The sequence below is a fragment of the Alligator mississippiensis genome, chromosome 1, assembly GCF_030867095.1.
Source record: "Alligator mississippiensis isolate rAllMis1 chromosome 1, rAllMis1, whole genome shotgun sequence".
In the NCBI taxonomy this organism is placed as follows: domain Eukaryota; kingdom Metazoa; phylum Chordata; order Crocodylia; family Alligatoridae; genus Alligator; species Alligator mississippiensis.
The window spans coordinates 438,941,766-438,957,717 of record NC_081824.1 but is presented as its reverse complement, the minus strand read 5'-3'; the positions used below and the strand labels follow the sequence as shown (position 1 = coordinate 438,957,717).

At 41.4% G+C, this 15,952-nt stretch overlaps 1 protein-coding gene across 3 annotated transcripts in view; it reads left to right on the top strand.

Moving 5' to 3' along the window:
* The window catches only part of GRIA4 (glutamate ionotropic receptor AMPA type subunit 4), a 381,681-nt gene that overhangs the window by 272,346 nt on the left and 93,383 nt on the right, over window positions 1–15,952 (top strand). For all 3 annotated transcript variants that reach the window (XM_006262481.4, XM_006262480.4, XM_006262482.3), the window contains exons 6-8: window positions 2,502–2,660; window positions 4,163–4,330; window positions 7,338–7,442. In XM_006262481.4, the coding sequence (XP_006262543.1) occupies window positions 2,502–2,660; window positions 4,163–4,330; window positions 7,338–7,442 (432 nt within the window). The remainder of the gene's footprint in view (window positions 1–2,501; window positions 2,661–4,162; window positions 4,331–7,337; window positions 7,443–15,952) is intronic.

The following is a 15,952-nucleotide window of genomic DNA, read 5'->3' as shown; positions in this document are numbered from 1 at the left end:
ACATGTAGAGTCCATGAGATCCCATCACATCTTTTCCTGCATGTGTAGAGGGGCTCTAATTAACAGTTAATTATAAGAGATCTTTTTCCTTTGATGTCATTGCCAGGTTTTTTCCATAACTACTATCTGTCTATGGAGTGACTAGCTCACTTGAGACCTATGAAGGCTACATGCAAATATTTTTGTCTTTATATGTATTTAGATGCTAAATAGCATGATGGTCCATGCAGGAATCAACTTCTCTAAAACCAACGTACTTTTCCCAAAATAATATTTTCAGAAATCCTTGTATGAAGATGAAAAATTAGATGTCTCCAAAGTATTTTGACAAGAATACACATAAAACTAATGAGGTAATAGGGCATAGGCCAATAGGACATTGCCATTTTTAATGATTGGGACTATTATTTTTTCATTCCATTGCTTCAGGTAAATGCCTTCTAAAATAATTATATTAAATGCTTTGATCAGAATTGGATACTGCCAGTCAATTAATTAGTTGAAGATTTCTGGGGCATCTTTCCGTTTCCCACCAAGTCTCTGTTATCTCCAATCACGTCATAGACTGTGCGAGGACTTCCAGTTCTTCCTGTTTGTTTCCCAGGCTCCATGCATTTGTGTACAGGCACCTGAGGTAACTAGTCAGTTGTCCTGATTTCTCAGGAAGTATGAGAGCACCTCCCTTGTTGCCCCCTCCTGCTTGCTTTTCCTCCAGGTCTCCTGCTTCCATGCTTACCTTAGGGTGTTGGTGTCCGTCCCCCAGCAAGCCTATTTTAAAGCCCTCTTCACTAGGTTAGCAATGTTCTTCCCTCTCTTTAACAGACATAAACTGTTAAATCCAACTCTCAAGGCGGGGGGGGGAATGAGGTATCTACCTGAGCATTTCAAGGATTGAATTCTGGAGACATAAATAATATTATTTTCCAATAGGTGAAGAGAGATTTTAAATGGTTAAAAACCATGCAATGCTTTGGTTCATATTTAAAAATTCTCTTTTATGTGGGTAAAAGTTGAGTAATAAAATATTTTGTTCTCTTAGTCTGTTACTTCTGTCTCTAGGAGAAATATGATCAATAAGAATGGAAGAAGTTTTTTTGGTGGTCAGATTCTTAATCTGTCAGTTTATCAAGTGTATTTAAATCCTCATTGTTCAGGGCTTTGATTATTAGCCTATTTCTTGACATTTCAATTGTTTTAAAATATAGTGCACTTCTAACTGTGATTTTAAATCACAGATTATTTTTAATTGCTATTAATTAATTTAAAAGAATATTTCACATAGCAACTGTTGAAAACATGAGAAGCTTGGTGAGTTTGATAGACTAGGGAATCCTTATTGCCTTCATTTTCCCATTGTAGGGCTGTATTATGTACCCAGGACTTCAGGACAGAGCCAGGTAGTGAATTTAAACTCTCACTCAAATTGGAGTCAAGAGTAAGAGCAAGTTATTGGGTGCATAAATCTATATTAAAATTTACTTTACCCACAGTGCCAGTAGTTAGTGATACTGAAGATAAGTTTCTCTCATCATCGATCTTTTCTTTCAACATCGCAATTTATATAAGTTGCATCACTGGATTATTGGTGAGAGTATCACTGGATTGAAAGGAAGAGGTTCTTTTTAGGCCTTTTAAAACAATAAATTATGTAATTTTCAGCTGTGTAGACAAATCTCTATTTACTGACAGAAAAGGCGTAGAGACAAGGGGTGCCTCTTTTGTGGGAGGACTAAAGATCATATTTACAATGGCAAGAGATCTCTGTTATAAGCCTATCACCTAAACCTATGAATTCTCTTCCTTAGAGTGCACTGGGTGTTTACCACCCAGCTAATAAAAGGTGTTGACACCTTTGATCAGATACTGCACAATAACATAGACAGTTAAATAGAATGAAATAATAGAAATGAGATTAATAGCTAAACTACATAAATAAAAAACAAAGTAGACAAGTTTCAGATTTACAGAATGGCCAAGCCCTTTGGCTGCCCCCTATATCAGCAGTTTACGTAGGCAGAGGGTCCAGCTCTTACAAGTAGAAGTAGTTCTTCTAAAGGAGTCCCAGTCAAACTCCACCTGACAACCCTCTTATTTTGTAGATAATTGTTTATAAGTACAACTAGTTTCTCTTTCATTTTGCAAAATCACCTAGAAACATAAGCGTATTGACTACAGGCTGTAATATTCTGAAAGTGTTTTTCAACTATGGCTATTAACTATGTTTTCTCAGTATTATCCAGCACTCCCAGCAATGTATTTTTCCAGCTGCTGATGCCTCAGACACACACACAGTGATCTGGAAATTTCAATCCCTATTTTTCTATAATTCAAATTAACATTGTGAGCTAAAGCTGAATTTTCTCCTGGGGTTATAAGCCTTTTGCATGTATTAAATATCTATTTTCCTTTCTAGCTGCTTGGTTTTGCTCCCTTGTGAACCTAAAATAGATATGACCTGTAACAGTGTGCTAAACAAACCAAGTGTTGGATTGATTTTCTAGGGATTCAAAGATATTTCCTTGGAGAGGTTTATGCATGGAGGAGCCAATGTGACAGGATTTCAATTAGTAGATTTCAGTACCCCAATGGTAACAAAACTGATGCAGCGCTGGAAGAAGCTGGACCAGAGAGAATATCCAGGATCTGAGACTCCTCCAAAGGTACTTTTATTTTTTTGCTCACTACCGTCAATTTCACTCAAACATTGTAATAACTGAAGGTATACACATTTGCTTTACTTTATCATGCTGAGCTACAGCAGAAGATATGTGACTATGCAATTATTGATAACTAATTATACCCAGCATTACAATTATCTTATAGAAAGATGAGTTGCAACAAATTTCCCATTTTCTGTCACTTATTTTCCAATTAACCTGTTTAATGACAAGAATTAGAAGTCCAACTTTAGTGGAAATTGACAAACTAATTCCAACCAATCTTCAGTATGTCAACCCAATTATATCTACATTGAATACACAGGTTTCCAGCCAGCAGGCATTCTTCTGTATCTGAGGTAATATAATAATAATAGTAATCATATCATTTCGAAGTTGTTAACTTTCTGAAAACTATGCACATAAATCCTGATGTAATGCTTACTATTAAACGTGATCTTAAAATGCACATATGTTCCATTATTGTTCTATATCGCTTCCCATATAGATAACAAAATTAGACAATTTGTGATTTTCTTGGCAGGCCAAACATGATACACCTGTAAAGATGATTGTATAAGAGCTTCTCTTTTATTATGGGTATTGTGAATCTACCTAACTGCTATAATTGAGACTGGGGTTATGCTGGCACCATTCAAGCACATAGTCCAATCCTGTCCTAAAGAACTTACAGCCTATATAAACAAAACAAACCTTATAACTGGTCACATAGAAGTGAATGGACATACCAGAGCCACAAAGTAGATCACCCGTAGGTCAAAGATTAGAACCTCTGTTTCCTGAGTCTGTATATGGTGCTTACCCACTAGACCACACTGCATCTAGTTTAGTGCTGATGTGACCTCACTTACCATGTCTTCAAGCTAGTAGCTGGTAACATTTATTCTACACATTCTATTGTACATCTTCTTTGCCTAATTTACATACTTTCCTGACCTGACCTTCTGTGACTTCCAAGCCTCATCATTTTAGTTTTTCTATACCCCATTGTATGAGGGCATCAGAATAGAAATTTTGCAAACAAAAAGAAGAATGCTATCCCTGGTTATTTTGCAATTTAAGTAACCTGGTTCTGCCACTCATTGCCAATACATTTATTCATGGTCTTCAGCGTACTCAGTGAACTACAGAATAAAAATGGGTGGGAAGCATTACTCCAAAATACATCAGGTAAATAAAACAAAAGTTTGAGAAGGGGAGATCTGGAAATCTTCATTTTAATTTCATTGTCCCCTATGAATTCCTACAAAGAGATTTCTCTCCTCAAATAAAGTTTTAAAGCTAAACTATTATAATATAGTCTCAATACTGACAATCATGCAAATCATGAAGAACTCCCTTGAATAAAATTCATATTGGGTTTTTTAGTTCTGCCTCAGTGGGAACTGCAGGGATTGGGTGCATAATGGGCTAAAACAGAAATATATCAAGCTGATTTTCTACAGATTTGCTACACTGAAGTAATGAATTTGTCCCCTGTTTAGTATACATCTGCACTGACCTATGATGGGGTCCTCGTGATGGCTGAAACCTTCCGTAATCTCAGAAGGCAGAAAATTGATATTTCACGGAGAGGGAATGCTGGAGATTGTCTAGCAAATCCTGCTGCCCCATGGGGTCAAGGGATCGATATGGAGAGAACTCTGAAACAGGTACGGCTGTGCTTAATTCTAGTGATCTTGGGGAATAATACATTCTACTGATCTACACGTAGAAGAGAAAAGTGCATTTACATTGCATGGAGCGATACATTTATTTTCAATTAGCATCTAAACCACCTACTAATGGTTTTATTGTTTCAGCTGGTTTTGTTTTAGTTTAGTGAAATATCTTTGATCTCGGTTTCTGAAAGAAATTGTTTTCTGTGAAGCACAAAGCAAACCACAGGCCAAATCCCTCACTGAATATGTTGAAAATTACTGAAAGAAATAAAACGCCCTTCACTGAAGTGTTAAGCTCACCTGTTCCTCTATGAATTATAACCTGACATTAAAGGAAAGATTCAAATTGGTCACCAAGATGCCGTTACTTAGGTGGTTGAAAAAAGTAGGTGTTTGATGCAGAAAGCCAAGCTGAATAGAAAGGGTTAGATGTCTAAGAACTCTAAGTACAGTCAGTGGGGAGAGTTAGGGCCTCAACAAATTACATTTACATCAGTCTAAAAAGGAGCTAATACACAACATATAGCCTTACACTGATGTGAGATACTCAAATGCAGTATAGACTTGCCCAGAAAAATCAGGGGTAAAATTATACTGGCGTAAATGGCATATATCTGCAGTTTATTTGAGGCTAATCATATACTCAAGATGAATAAGCTAGTGCCAGTTCCCCTGCCAACTACAGTGTGTACAAACATTCAAAGAGCTCACGGTGAAATTAATCTAAGTTCTGTGATTTTCTGTAAGCAGCAGCCACTAGGAAATGTAGCTGAACTCCCATATTTCTCCAGAGCTTGGATACTTACCTCTGACTGCACATTAGGACTTTCTATCCATTTGAGACTCAGAGCACCTTGTCCTTTGTTTGAGGGTAAGCACCTAACTCACTGGTGGCGGCAATGCCACTCATCTTTTGTACAATTGTCAGTGCTTTGAGCATACCCTCAGGAAGTGGGAGAATTGCATTTTAGACCACCTGCAGCCTGAGGGGGCTCAAATCCACATCTCCTCAGCAGAGTGCTTTAATCAGGAAAACCTACACTCTTGTCCTATGCAGAGAGTACTTCGCCTGGAAAAGAGTGTCCTGGGTTCCCATCTCTGTTCTTCCTGATCTATGCATTTTACACTGGATAAAACACAGAAAAATAAGCCTAACAGCAGGAACAGCAAACTGCTCACCCTTCTCAGTGGGCTAGTCACAGTCCCTCTTGATTCCTCATCCTCCAGCTCTATGAATCATGCACTGTTAGCTGCCTGAACACCCAACTCAATAGAAAGTCCCCATCCAGACTAGCTTTTATCCTGATGGTTCGGGCATTTGGTTGGGAAGCAGATGATGTGGTTTGGAAACTTCAGTTTCAGGAATGCATTGAGGGCAGTTCTCTTCATGGGCTCTAACCACTGGGTTACTGTGCAGTAAGTACCACTATTATCTTTCTTGAATCAAAATAACTCTAGGTACAGTACTTTGTGCTGAACTCAATTCAGTTGATGCAAGTATGCTCTGGGGACAACTAATGGATTGAGGATTTAGGCAGAGTTTAGGCATCTTCCCAGCACCAATTTGGATTTTAATAAACTTAGATGTGACTTAGGTGCCTAGGGAATTTGGAGTAAAAAATGGATATACTAAGTAAATTTATGTATCTAATGTATTTTGTGGCTGCTGCCTTGATTGTTCTTTGGAATGTCGGCCTCCACTTTCTGCCTAAATCCTACTTAATCTCCTAAAAGACTAATCTGCATTCCTCCCTAAAGGTATTCATTTATAGAAAAAGTTAATTCCAGTAGTAAAAATCAAAGACTATATCATTAAATTACTGACAGAATTGTATTATTCACAAAACTACCTAGCAAATTTGTTTGGATCATTCTGAATTCTTCTAGATTTTTTCAAATGCAACTTACGTAGGTCATTTTCCCAGTAAAAAGAAATATCCCAGAGCCATTGTTCATTGATGTCAGGTCTTTGAATTCCTAATGAATATGGATGTCTAGAAAGTTCCATATCTCTGTCAAGATGATTTAGCCTTTTTCTTTGAGTTTGGATAGTAAAAAAGAAAATTCCTACAATAATATTTTAAATCATTCCAACTGCACACGAGCTGACTTGCCTCAGAAGCAGACACGGAGAAGAAAGTACTGACAGAACTGGAAGTTTGTGCCTGGAAGCAAGCATTTCAGTTTTGAAGGAGAGCTGGATAAAACTGAAGTGGACAAATAAAAAAGAATATGATTTGAAGTACACACCCTGGCCCTTAGGGAAAATATATTAAATATTCAGTATACTCCAAACGGTCAGTGAAAGTATGCAGATGTATAGTCTTTTCTGAAGTCAGGTTTGTACAGTGAAGATAATATCATGGGTAAAGTCGAATAATGCCTTCCAGTGAAGCACAAGAGGGATAAAGATCAAAATCTACATCCTGGCCCAGGGCCAAACAAAGGTTCCAATACAGTCCCTGCTCCACTGCACCAACTGTATCAGCCTGTATGATGAAATTTGCTTCCACAGCTCCAGAATGCTACATGAAGTCTAGGGCTAGAAGAAAACTGTAATGTCATGGCCTCTCTCATGTCTCTTGCCTAACTCCACCCAGCATAGGCTCTAGGACAACTCCTCCCTTCTCCAGTATGGGCTCTAGGACAACTCCTCTACCAGCTGTTATCTCACAAAGGCCTGTCAGGTTTATGTATTAAGGCATGATTTGCTTAAATGCTTGAGTGCATTTCACCCTTCTGTGGATTATATTTTAGTGTGTACTTGATTTTTCATCAAAACTAAGTTAGAGAACACCTGAAAGTTCAAGCAAAGCTTCCTTTTAATTTGTTGTTCTGTTTGGTCCAAAATATTCAGCAATAGAAAATGTGTAGTGCCAGGACACAAGAGGAAAGTGTTGAGTAATTTTCTTACTGATTCCTGTCTGCTCTGTAGTGATTAGGTACAAACAGTACACGAGGCTGATTGGTTTATTTATTTATTTATTTTAATATTTAGGTTCGAATACAAGGGCTCACAGGAAATGTTCAGTTTGATCACTATGGTCGCAGAGTCAACTACACAATGGATGTGTTTGAGCTGAAGAACACAGGGCCTCGTAAGGTATGTGCTGACTGCATCTGAAAGGGTTAGTCTGTTCATATCCCACCATAGAGAAAAAAATAATTAATGCATCAAAATAAGATCTTGAGCTCTACCTAGGAGTAAAGAGATTGTGTGTTAAAAAGTATCTGTTTTGTAGGCAGGAATTGCTCCTTGGAAGTCAGTGAAATTGAATCATGAACATAAGGGTGGGATTACTTTCAATCTTTGTTAAATACACTTAGTGAAATAGACTGGATTGGGTTGTTGTTTTTTTTTAACTTTAAGTACATTTTACAGGAAATGTTACAGTAAAAGCTTTGTTGTCTGGCATGAGTGGGGTAAGGGGGGTGCCAGTTATATAAAAATTCCAGTTAATCTGAGAGTTTTACAGAAGACAGTGCCATACTTGTAATGCAAATATTTGATGCGCATGCTGATAGACTCGGTAAAAATTCCAGTTGCTAAAGTGAGGATTTGTATTTGAGGATATTGTAAATTCCTGTTAATAGAGTATTCCAGTTAGTAAAATGCCGGTTAACACAGCTTTTACTGTATTATTTTTCACTTTAATGCAAGTGGAAAGTGAATAAAAACAAGTGTGTGTGTTGTGTGGGGTAGAAATTAAGATTGCTCAGTCTGGTATGATTTAATAAAAAACAGCTTGATGCGGTGTTGTTAGGCTGCTTGGGCAGTGGAGAGCAGTCAGCACTCTAAATAATAAATGCCTACTGCACCTCATCAGGAACCTGCTTCCCAGCAAATTATGAACATTTCATGCAGTTTCATTTTTTTCCTTCCTCATAACCGTAAATAAGAACTTGTATTCAATATCAGTATTTGGAAGGTTGTAGAAAAGGAAAAAAACAATACCAAGAAAGCATGTTTTTTTGAGGGAAAATTAATTGTCCTCTCTAATCACATTTACTTTAAAATACTTCATCCCTTGCTGTCATCATTTTTTTTTATATTTTAAGTGGCCCACCATAAATAGAATCATAGAAAATTAGTATATTAAAATATTAAATATGAGTATACTATTGTGCCTGCTCATTTTATATGTGGGCAATGTATGCACACACCTGTAGGTATATACTTACAAATCTTCAGTATGTGAATACATGTATCCACAGAGGACTTTTGCCAGTTGTGAGCACTTACGTAATGTTCCTGGATATTGGGGAAAGTGGCTTTCTAATCCCCAATTCTAAGATGTACATATTATATTTTCACAAAACTGTGATTACAAAGTTCTCTGCATAATTAGGGGAAAAGTGTCTTGCTACATTGGAGGCTGAATACCTGTCCAAAATATGTGAACATAAGCAAAAAAGAACAAAACAAAAAAGAACAAAAAACAATGGCATAGTTCAGTGAAGTACTATTCTCCTATGTCTGTGCTTATCCAAACCTGTCAAAAGTCAGAGTTATGGCTTAGAAATGAGCAGAACAGCATGGACTGCACAGCAAATGATGCTTCTCTGCAGCTGATGGCAGGTGGATATTATGGATTGTGTCCTCAGCTGGGGTAAATCACAGTAGCTCTGTTGAAATCAATAAGCCATGCTGACTTACAACAGGGGAGGATCTGGCAAAATGCCACATATTTACATTCCATGGTAGGTATTAGACTGTGGGCCAGGGATCTGGTGACATCTCAGATATGATTGTCAGGCTGTTCTCCCAGGCTGCTGCTCATCTACAAGAGGGCATGGCATTCACAGCCAGTACAAGTGAGCCTACCTGCACCTGCTGTTAGCTCAAGGCTTTTTGCCTTTGTCATAAGCACTAGAGAGAAAGCACTCCTCGCTGTCTGAATGCAGGACGGCTTGTCTTGCTTGTGGGAAAACAAAGGGTTCATGGAACTTTTAAAATTCCCTCTCCTTTAGGGGATGAGGGGAAGTCAAAGAGGGCCTTACCTAAAGCAGAAGCTGCCTAGAAGCAACACAGATAGGAAGTTCACCTATATGCATCAGGGAAGCTAGAGGGTATTTGTACTCTCTGAGGCCCATAACACACCGTTCAGCAGCCAAAGAGCAGCCACTAGAGAGAATTCTTATTCTCTAGTAAAATGATTTGGGAACTGATAAGGATACTAACTTAATTGCTATTGCTAGGGAGGACTTGGGGCAGATACAAACCTTTGTCTAAGGGTATTTTAATTGGGTCCAGTATGTGTCTGTGAAGCAAGTCACCAAGATTGTACAGCTTGACAATGAATGTTAGGGGGTGCGTGAATTCAAAGGCAATTAAACTGAGCAGGAAGGATCAATAATTGTTCAGCAGAAAATAACATGGATTATCTGAGCATTGAGGATAGCGAGACACATCTATTGCACCAGATACAATTTGGCTGATATTAGAGGAAGGAATTGTCCATCTATGAACTTGGCCAATAGGGGAGGCAGCCAAGGTAAGTGCTAGTGCTCTCCATATGGGGTTGTCCAGTACAGACAATCATTCCACTTGGTGTTTAGTTCCTGTTTAATCCAGTGTTGGAAGTGGATTTAGAAGTCAGTGAAAGCATCTTAAAGGAAATTGGGAAATATGAGTCATGGCTGCTAATTTCTGCTAAAATAAAGAAAAAAACATTCTTTTCCCCAGATTCTCATCCTGCTTAAACCTCATTTCAGGAGAGGGTGGTAAGATCTCAGCAGCAATTGCAGCTTTCCCAAAGTAGGTGGAAACAATTAAGGAAAAATCAATGATCTGCTGTGTACAATACAGTGTTCCTGGATGACTTAACAAAGTTCTGGATTAGTTAACTCACATCACTTGCATCTTAGTCTTTCCTCCTTCAAGCCTAGGCCAATGTGATATCCATAAAGTGACCACCCAAATCCTGCACATGCCTTTCCTCCCTGTTGCCCAGAATGTGGGGAACAACTCAAAGCAATTTAAGTGGAGATAGACCTGACAGCCAGTTTGGATACATTCATCATCAGGAGAAAAAGACCTTCATGGCTAGGGACAGACATTCCAAAAGCCTGAACTGATTCAAACTTTGCAAGTTAGTCTAACCTGGCTAGGCTAAATCACTTTTGTAACTGGACAGACATCCCAGAAATGCAGGCACATGCCTACAGTGGCTCAGGCTAGAGGCCAGGGGCACTAGAGCTGCCCCCCCTTCCTTCCCCAGGCTGAGCTGAGGGGGGTGTGGCCAGGCCTTGGCAAGATGCTCTGATATTCCCTCCCACTCTTAAGCAGCCCAGCAGGGAATGTTTATCACCCCTCACTCAGTGTTTATCAACCCATTAAGAAAACAAAGCCTCTCTCCTTTAACTAACAGAGCTCTTCTTAAACAGCTCATTAAGCCACCTGTTGACTATCGCCAAAAAGCCTGTCTGCCTGTTGTATCCCACAGCATGGACCATAGACAGTATGTGATCTGCTAGCTAATGCTGAGGTGTCTGCATAAGGCAGAGGGGAGAGGAGAATAATCCCATGAGAGGAGGTGTCCACTTTCCCATTTTATTCTTTAGTCATTTTCATGCACTTTGGGGGGCCTGTAGCTCTATACATGATTACCTCTGCAGTTAAGTTGTCGTGACTCACATTTATTCTCTAGGTATGTAGTTTAACACTCCTCCTTATTCCTTATGAGGTGTATCTGTTTGTCTTTAGGGAATGACAGTATATCTGTTGTGCCATTTACTCTTCTGACAATGCCTTCATATTTGAGAGTGGAAGACTCTTAATTTAATCTAGATTGACAATTAGCAGGAGAAAGAGAACGCAATTTCCCAAATGCAGTTCTGTTCTCTACTTCATAGTTTTGAGGATATGGCAAATGAGACATGATACCATAAATGGAAACATGGTGCATACATCCAAGTAAAATACTAAAAAACTCATTATTAGTACTTGGGCACAGTTTGCAGTCTTGCTTCACATGCAGTAGATTGGGCTTTGGCCCAGAAAATATGTGGCTCTTTATGCATCTACCTGTGCATAGTTCCCAAAACTGTGGCTTTGCAAAAAGCAAAGAGGGCCTTCCTGTGTTTTAGCTCCATAGCTTAGAGGTTATAGCACTTCTATAGGCAGCTAGAGATTAATCGAGCCTGCTTCACATTCTAATCAGAGCGCTCCAGTGTTGCCTCACAGTCACATGTATTAAGTCCCTGCACATTTCAAAATATTTGCGGAGATACTTTATCTAAACCTTGCTTGGATAAAGCATCTGTGGCAGGGCATTGTTTGTGCCTGCCACTTTAAGGGCCTGGAACTAGCAGCTGCCAGGTGCCTGATGAGGGCAGCCATTTTGAACCTAAGGCTGCCCATATAAACAGGGCAGTTCTGCTGCTGGAGGCCAGGCAACATTGCCTGGCCGGAGGGCTGCTGATATCATTTGGAGGTAAGGGAGGAGCTGTAGGGGTTTGTTCAGGAGGCTCCTGGTCCTGGGCACGACCTAAAACTGCACTCCTTGAGGAGTGGGTGGTCTGGTGGGGCTCTTAGTGGTGCGGGAGCCCCCAGGAAATGCCAGGCCAGTTACCACCCTGGTGAAAGGTGGGTCGGGGTGCCTTAACCCCTAGCTCCCACGACCGGGTGGGTTATCCCTTGTTTGGAGGGTCAGGAGGGTGGACCCCTGGAGAGAGAGAAAAGACCATAGACTCAGGCCTGTCTGGACTTCCCCTGACTGGCCCATGCTGGGGCCAGGACAGGAAGGGGTCGAAGGGCCAGGGACCCAACGCAAGGAACGCCCAAGAACTGAGGGCCTGGGGTTCTGACTGGCCTGGAGGTGGGCCAGGGCCAGTGAGCCAGAGGTCTCGGGGGGGACCACACCCGAAGGGGAAGTGGTTCAGGGAGCTACGCTGCCTAGTATGAAGCAGGATGAGACCACCTGAGCAGAGGAATCCAGGCGGGGTTCAATTAGGAGGATTCTGGGGCCCAGTGTGGGGGCCGGTGATGATGATAACATCTAGATGCCATCAGCGAGGCTTGGGCTGTGGTGTAGGGGAGGAATGGAGCTGCAGATAGTGCCCCTTGCATCGGGACAGGAAATGGGCAGCCTCCCACTTAATTACATCATTTAACTAATTAGCAACAAGGCGTGGTGGGCCAGAAGGTGTGCGGTTAGCCCAGAAACAGGTGGGCAGGCTAGAGCAGGCCCCCTGTTACAGCATCCCATGGCCATTTTGAAATACATAGAGGCTTAAAACATGTGATGGTGAGCCATTTTAATTAAAGCAGCTGTCTGGGAACCATTCCAATTAAAACGCTCTCCCCCATCACCCCTGAGCACATGTATAGGCAGCATTAGTTTTTAAAGTCTTGACCTAAAAGCCAAATTCAGCCCTGAGAGAAATGAATGAAACTGCTGTACTCTAAATTAAGTTTACAGTACTGCTTATATAAGTCTCCATTTGACTCTCCATTTCGCTCATTTACAATCTTTATGAATATTCTTGTGTCATTTTATCGTTTTTAGTGTAAGTATATTTTATATATTTGACCTTCATTTAATAATCTCTGCGCAAAAGGAAAATTCTGCCTCTCTTTCCCATAAATATAAAACATACTGAAACAGATACTTCACAAACTGTCTGCTGTTCCCCTAAAACCTACTTTCTGTTTGTCAGATTTCTGATGTGATACTTCCTTTTACAACCCAGCACATCATTCATTTTCTGTTTCCCTTCTGAACTGCAGTGAGGAATCACACAATGAAAACAATCATTCTTCATTATAATGAGCTTCCAAACTAGTCAGGTTTTGCTTTTGGCTGGTCCCAAATTTTGTCTGGACTTTGACATTTTCAACTATCAGTTGTATCTGTCAGATCAGTTGTGTCTGAAACCATGACTGTCTAAATGGGAAAAAAGTATCTGGTAGTAGTGCATCCTGCTAGAAAAAGAAACTGTCTTTCCACTAAATCAGCAGGGCACATATGCCTTGTCACCTGAAGACACCTAAATCAAGATGCCTGCATTTTTTACAAACTGGTGTAGGGATGAGAAGAAGCCTCTTAACTGTAGTGAAGTAATGCAAAAAACCAAAAATATATATATTTGTTTTAGCAATCAGAAAAAAACATATTTTTCCCTCACTAATTTCAAAGTACTGCATGTTTTTACATATGTTATATTATGAATACAAGGTGTTTCATTGCTGTGATACAGTAGCTGGTCACTGCTGATATGGCTTGTGCCTCAGTGGATTAAAGAAGATATATGAATTAATGATAACTACAAATATAAATATCCCATTCTGAAGTCCCTAGATTTTCCTGAGCATAGGATCAGAAGCCAGAACACCTGAGTTGCAATCCTGGGCCTGACAGTAACCATGTCCCATGGGTTTGCCATCCTGTTAATGGTTCTTTTCTTTTCTTTTGGATGGAGTAGCAGATACTGTGTCACAGTCTAGGTATTGATTCTCAACTAGGGTACTTGGGCACCCTGGGTGCCTCCCAGTCCTTTCAAGGGTGCCCCACAGTGTGAGGAGGTAACTGAAGTACAAAGATAAGCAGATAAGCTAAGCAGATAAACACAGGCTCTGGCTTGTCACTGCCTGAGTGATCCCCCACCACCATTGGCCAGCCACTGTGCAAGGGGGTAAGCACTGTAATATATACATTAATTTTTGTAATAGGGTGCCACTAAGTTCACAAAGTTATGGAGGGGTGCCTTGAGTCCAATGTGGAGAGCCTCAAGTCCAAAAAAATTGAGAATGACTGGTCCAGGAAAAAGGGGGCTGGAGCAGGTCAAAGATGGGGCTCCTGGCTGCACCAAGCAAAAATCAGCCATTTACTTCCATGCCTAAGTATGAAGTTAGGAGCCCAACTTTAGGCTCCTATGTATTTTTGGCTATACTTCAGTCCCATGCTCTGCGACGTTATCATTATCATGGATCTCATCTTTCCATTCACCATAGAGAAACATGGATTTTTCTCTTTTTAAGGAGAAAAATGCAGGGGAGGCTTGGTGTGGGTGTAGTAGCATGGAGTTGTGCCCCCAACTGCTACCAGGTGGGTCAGCAGTGCCTTGTCATGGTGGTGTGGGGCTCCTGGTGACAGCACCAAGCCTCTGGCCTCAACCCGCTCTGCCCTCCTGCACCAGGTACAACCTGCTGGGCCACAGAGGCCCCTGGGGGGAGGGCAGGAGGGCAGAGAGCCCTAGGCCTGCAGGAGGCAGCCTGCATCTGCCCCCCATACCGGCCCCCCTTAAGCTGTGCCTCCCATGGGGCCATGCTCCACTCCAGCCTCAGCAGCCACCAACTCCCACAGGTGGCTGCCGGAGCTAGGGCCAGGTTTTGAGGGGTCTGCAAAACTAATTGGGCTGTGCATCACAATGCCCTAATAAAATCGGAGACCCCACTAGGTTATAATTTTCAAATCTTACGGGGGGGGTCTCATCTTTTATGTGGGGGCTCAACTCCCCTGAGTTCCCTGTAATTCAATGGCTAGAGCATTGTTGGGGAGGGCAGGGAGCTGTGGAGCCAGGTCCCTGGCCCCATGGCCCTGGCAGCTGGGGGTCCCCTCTGGCATGGGGGGAGCAGGGGGCTGTGGGTGGTGAACAGCAGGTCCAGGGGACTGTGGGTCAGGAGTGAGGGTAAACAGCAGGGCCCAGGAGGCTTTGGGTGGTAGGCGAAGGGCACTGGCAGGGCCAGGGGCCTCTTGGTGGGGAGTGAGGGGCACCGGTGGGGCAAGAGGAATGTGGGTGGGGAGTGAGGGGCACTGGCAGGGCTGGGGGGCTGTGGGTTGGCAGTGAAGGGCAATGGCATGGGCAGGGCACTGGCCTATCAGGGCTGCTCAACACCACAAAGCTTTGGTGAGGGGACAGCCACAGCTGAGCCCACATCTTGGTGAGTGAAGAGGGCAAAGGGTCCTCTGATTTTCGATGATAAAAAACCCTAAATCAAATGCCAAAATGTATAGGTATTTAGAAATTGTTTTATTGTAGTGATTGAGGCACTGGTAGGCTTCCAAATTGATTTACATTTTTAAATATATCAAAAGATTGTGCTTAACTGACACATATATATGTCATGGCATTTCATTTTAATCACAGAAAAATGCAAATTTGGGGGGGTTTAATCAGAGAAGTCACAATTTTTAAATAGAGAAAACCAAGATCCCTGATCATTGTTGGTAAGTGTCACATTTTCACTTGTGGAACTTCTGGTGTGGTCACTCCAAGGTTCCCTTCTGTGGCCACTCTTGGGATATCAGTTTTGGTGTGTTTGAGAGCAGCTGTTGGGGAGCAGCTGTACAAGTGCATTTCCAGGTCAGACCATGACCATGTCAGTAGGGCAAGTGAGAGACGTAACTGTTGACATCTCAGACAAGGCACATTGAGCTGCAAAGCAGACCTACTCAAAATGATTTGCTCAGTATAACACAGGAAGCCTGAAATGGAACAGGGTAGTAAATCCAAACTTTACAAGTCCAATGCTAGCATACCAACCACTGGCCCATCCTTCCCCTCCACACCTAATACACAGATGGTCCTGTGAAATATTGAGTAAGTGTGACCTTGGTGCAAAGAGCAACCAGAAAAGCCTTGGACCTAGTTAAGTCCCATGGAGGCCTT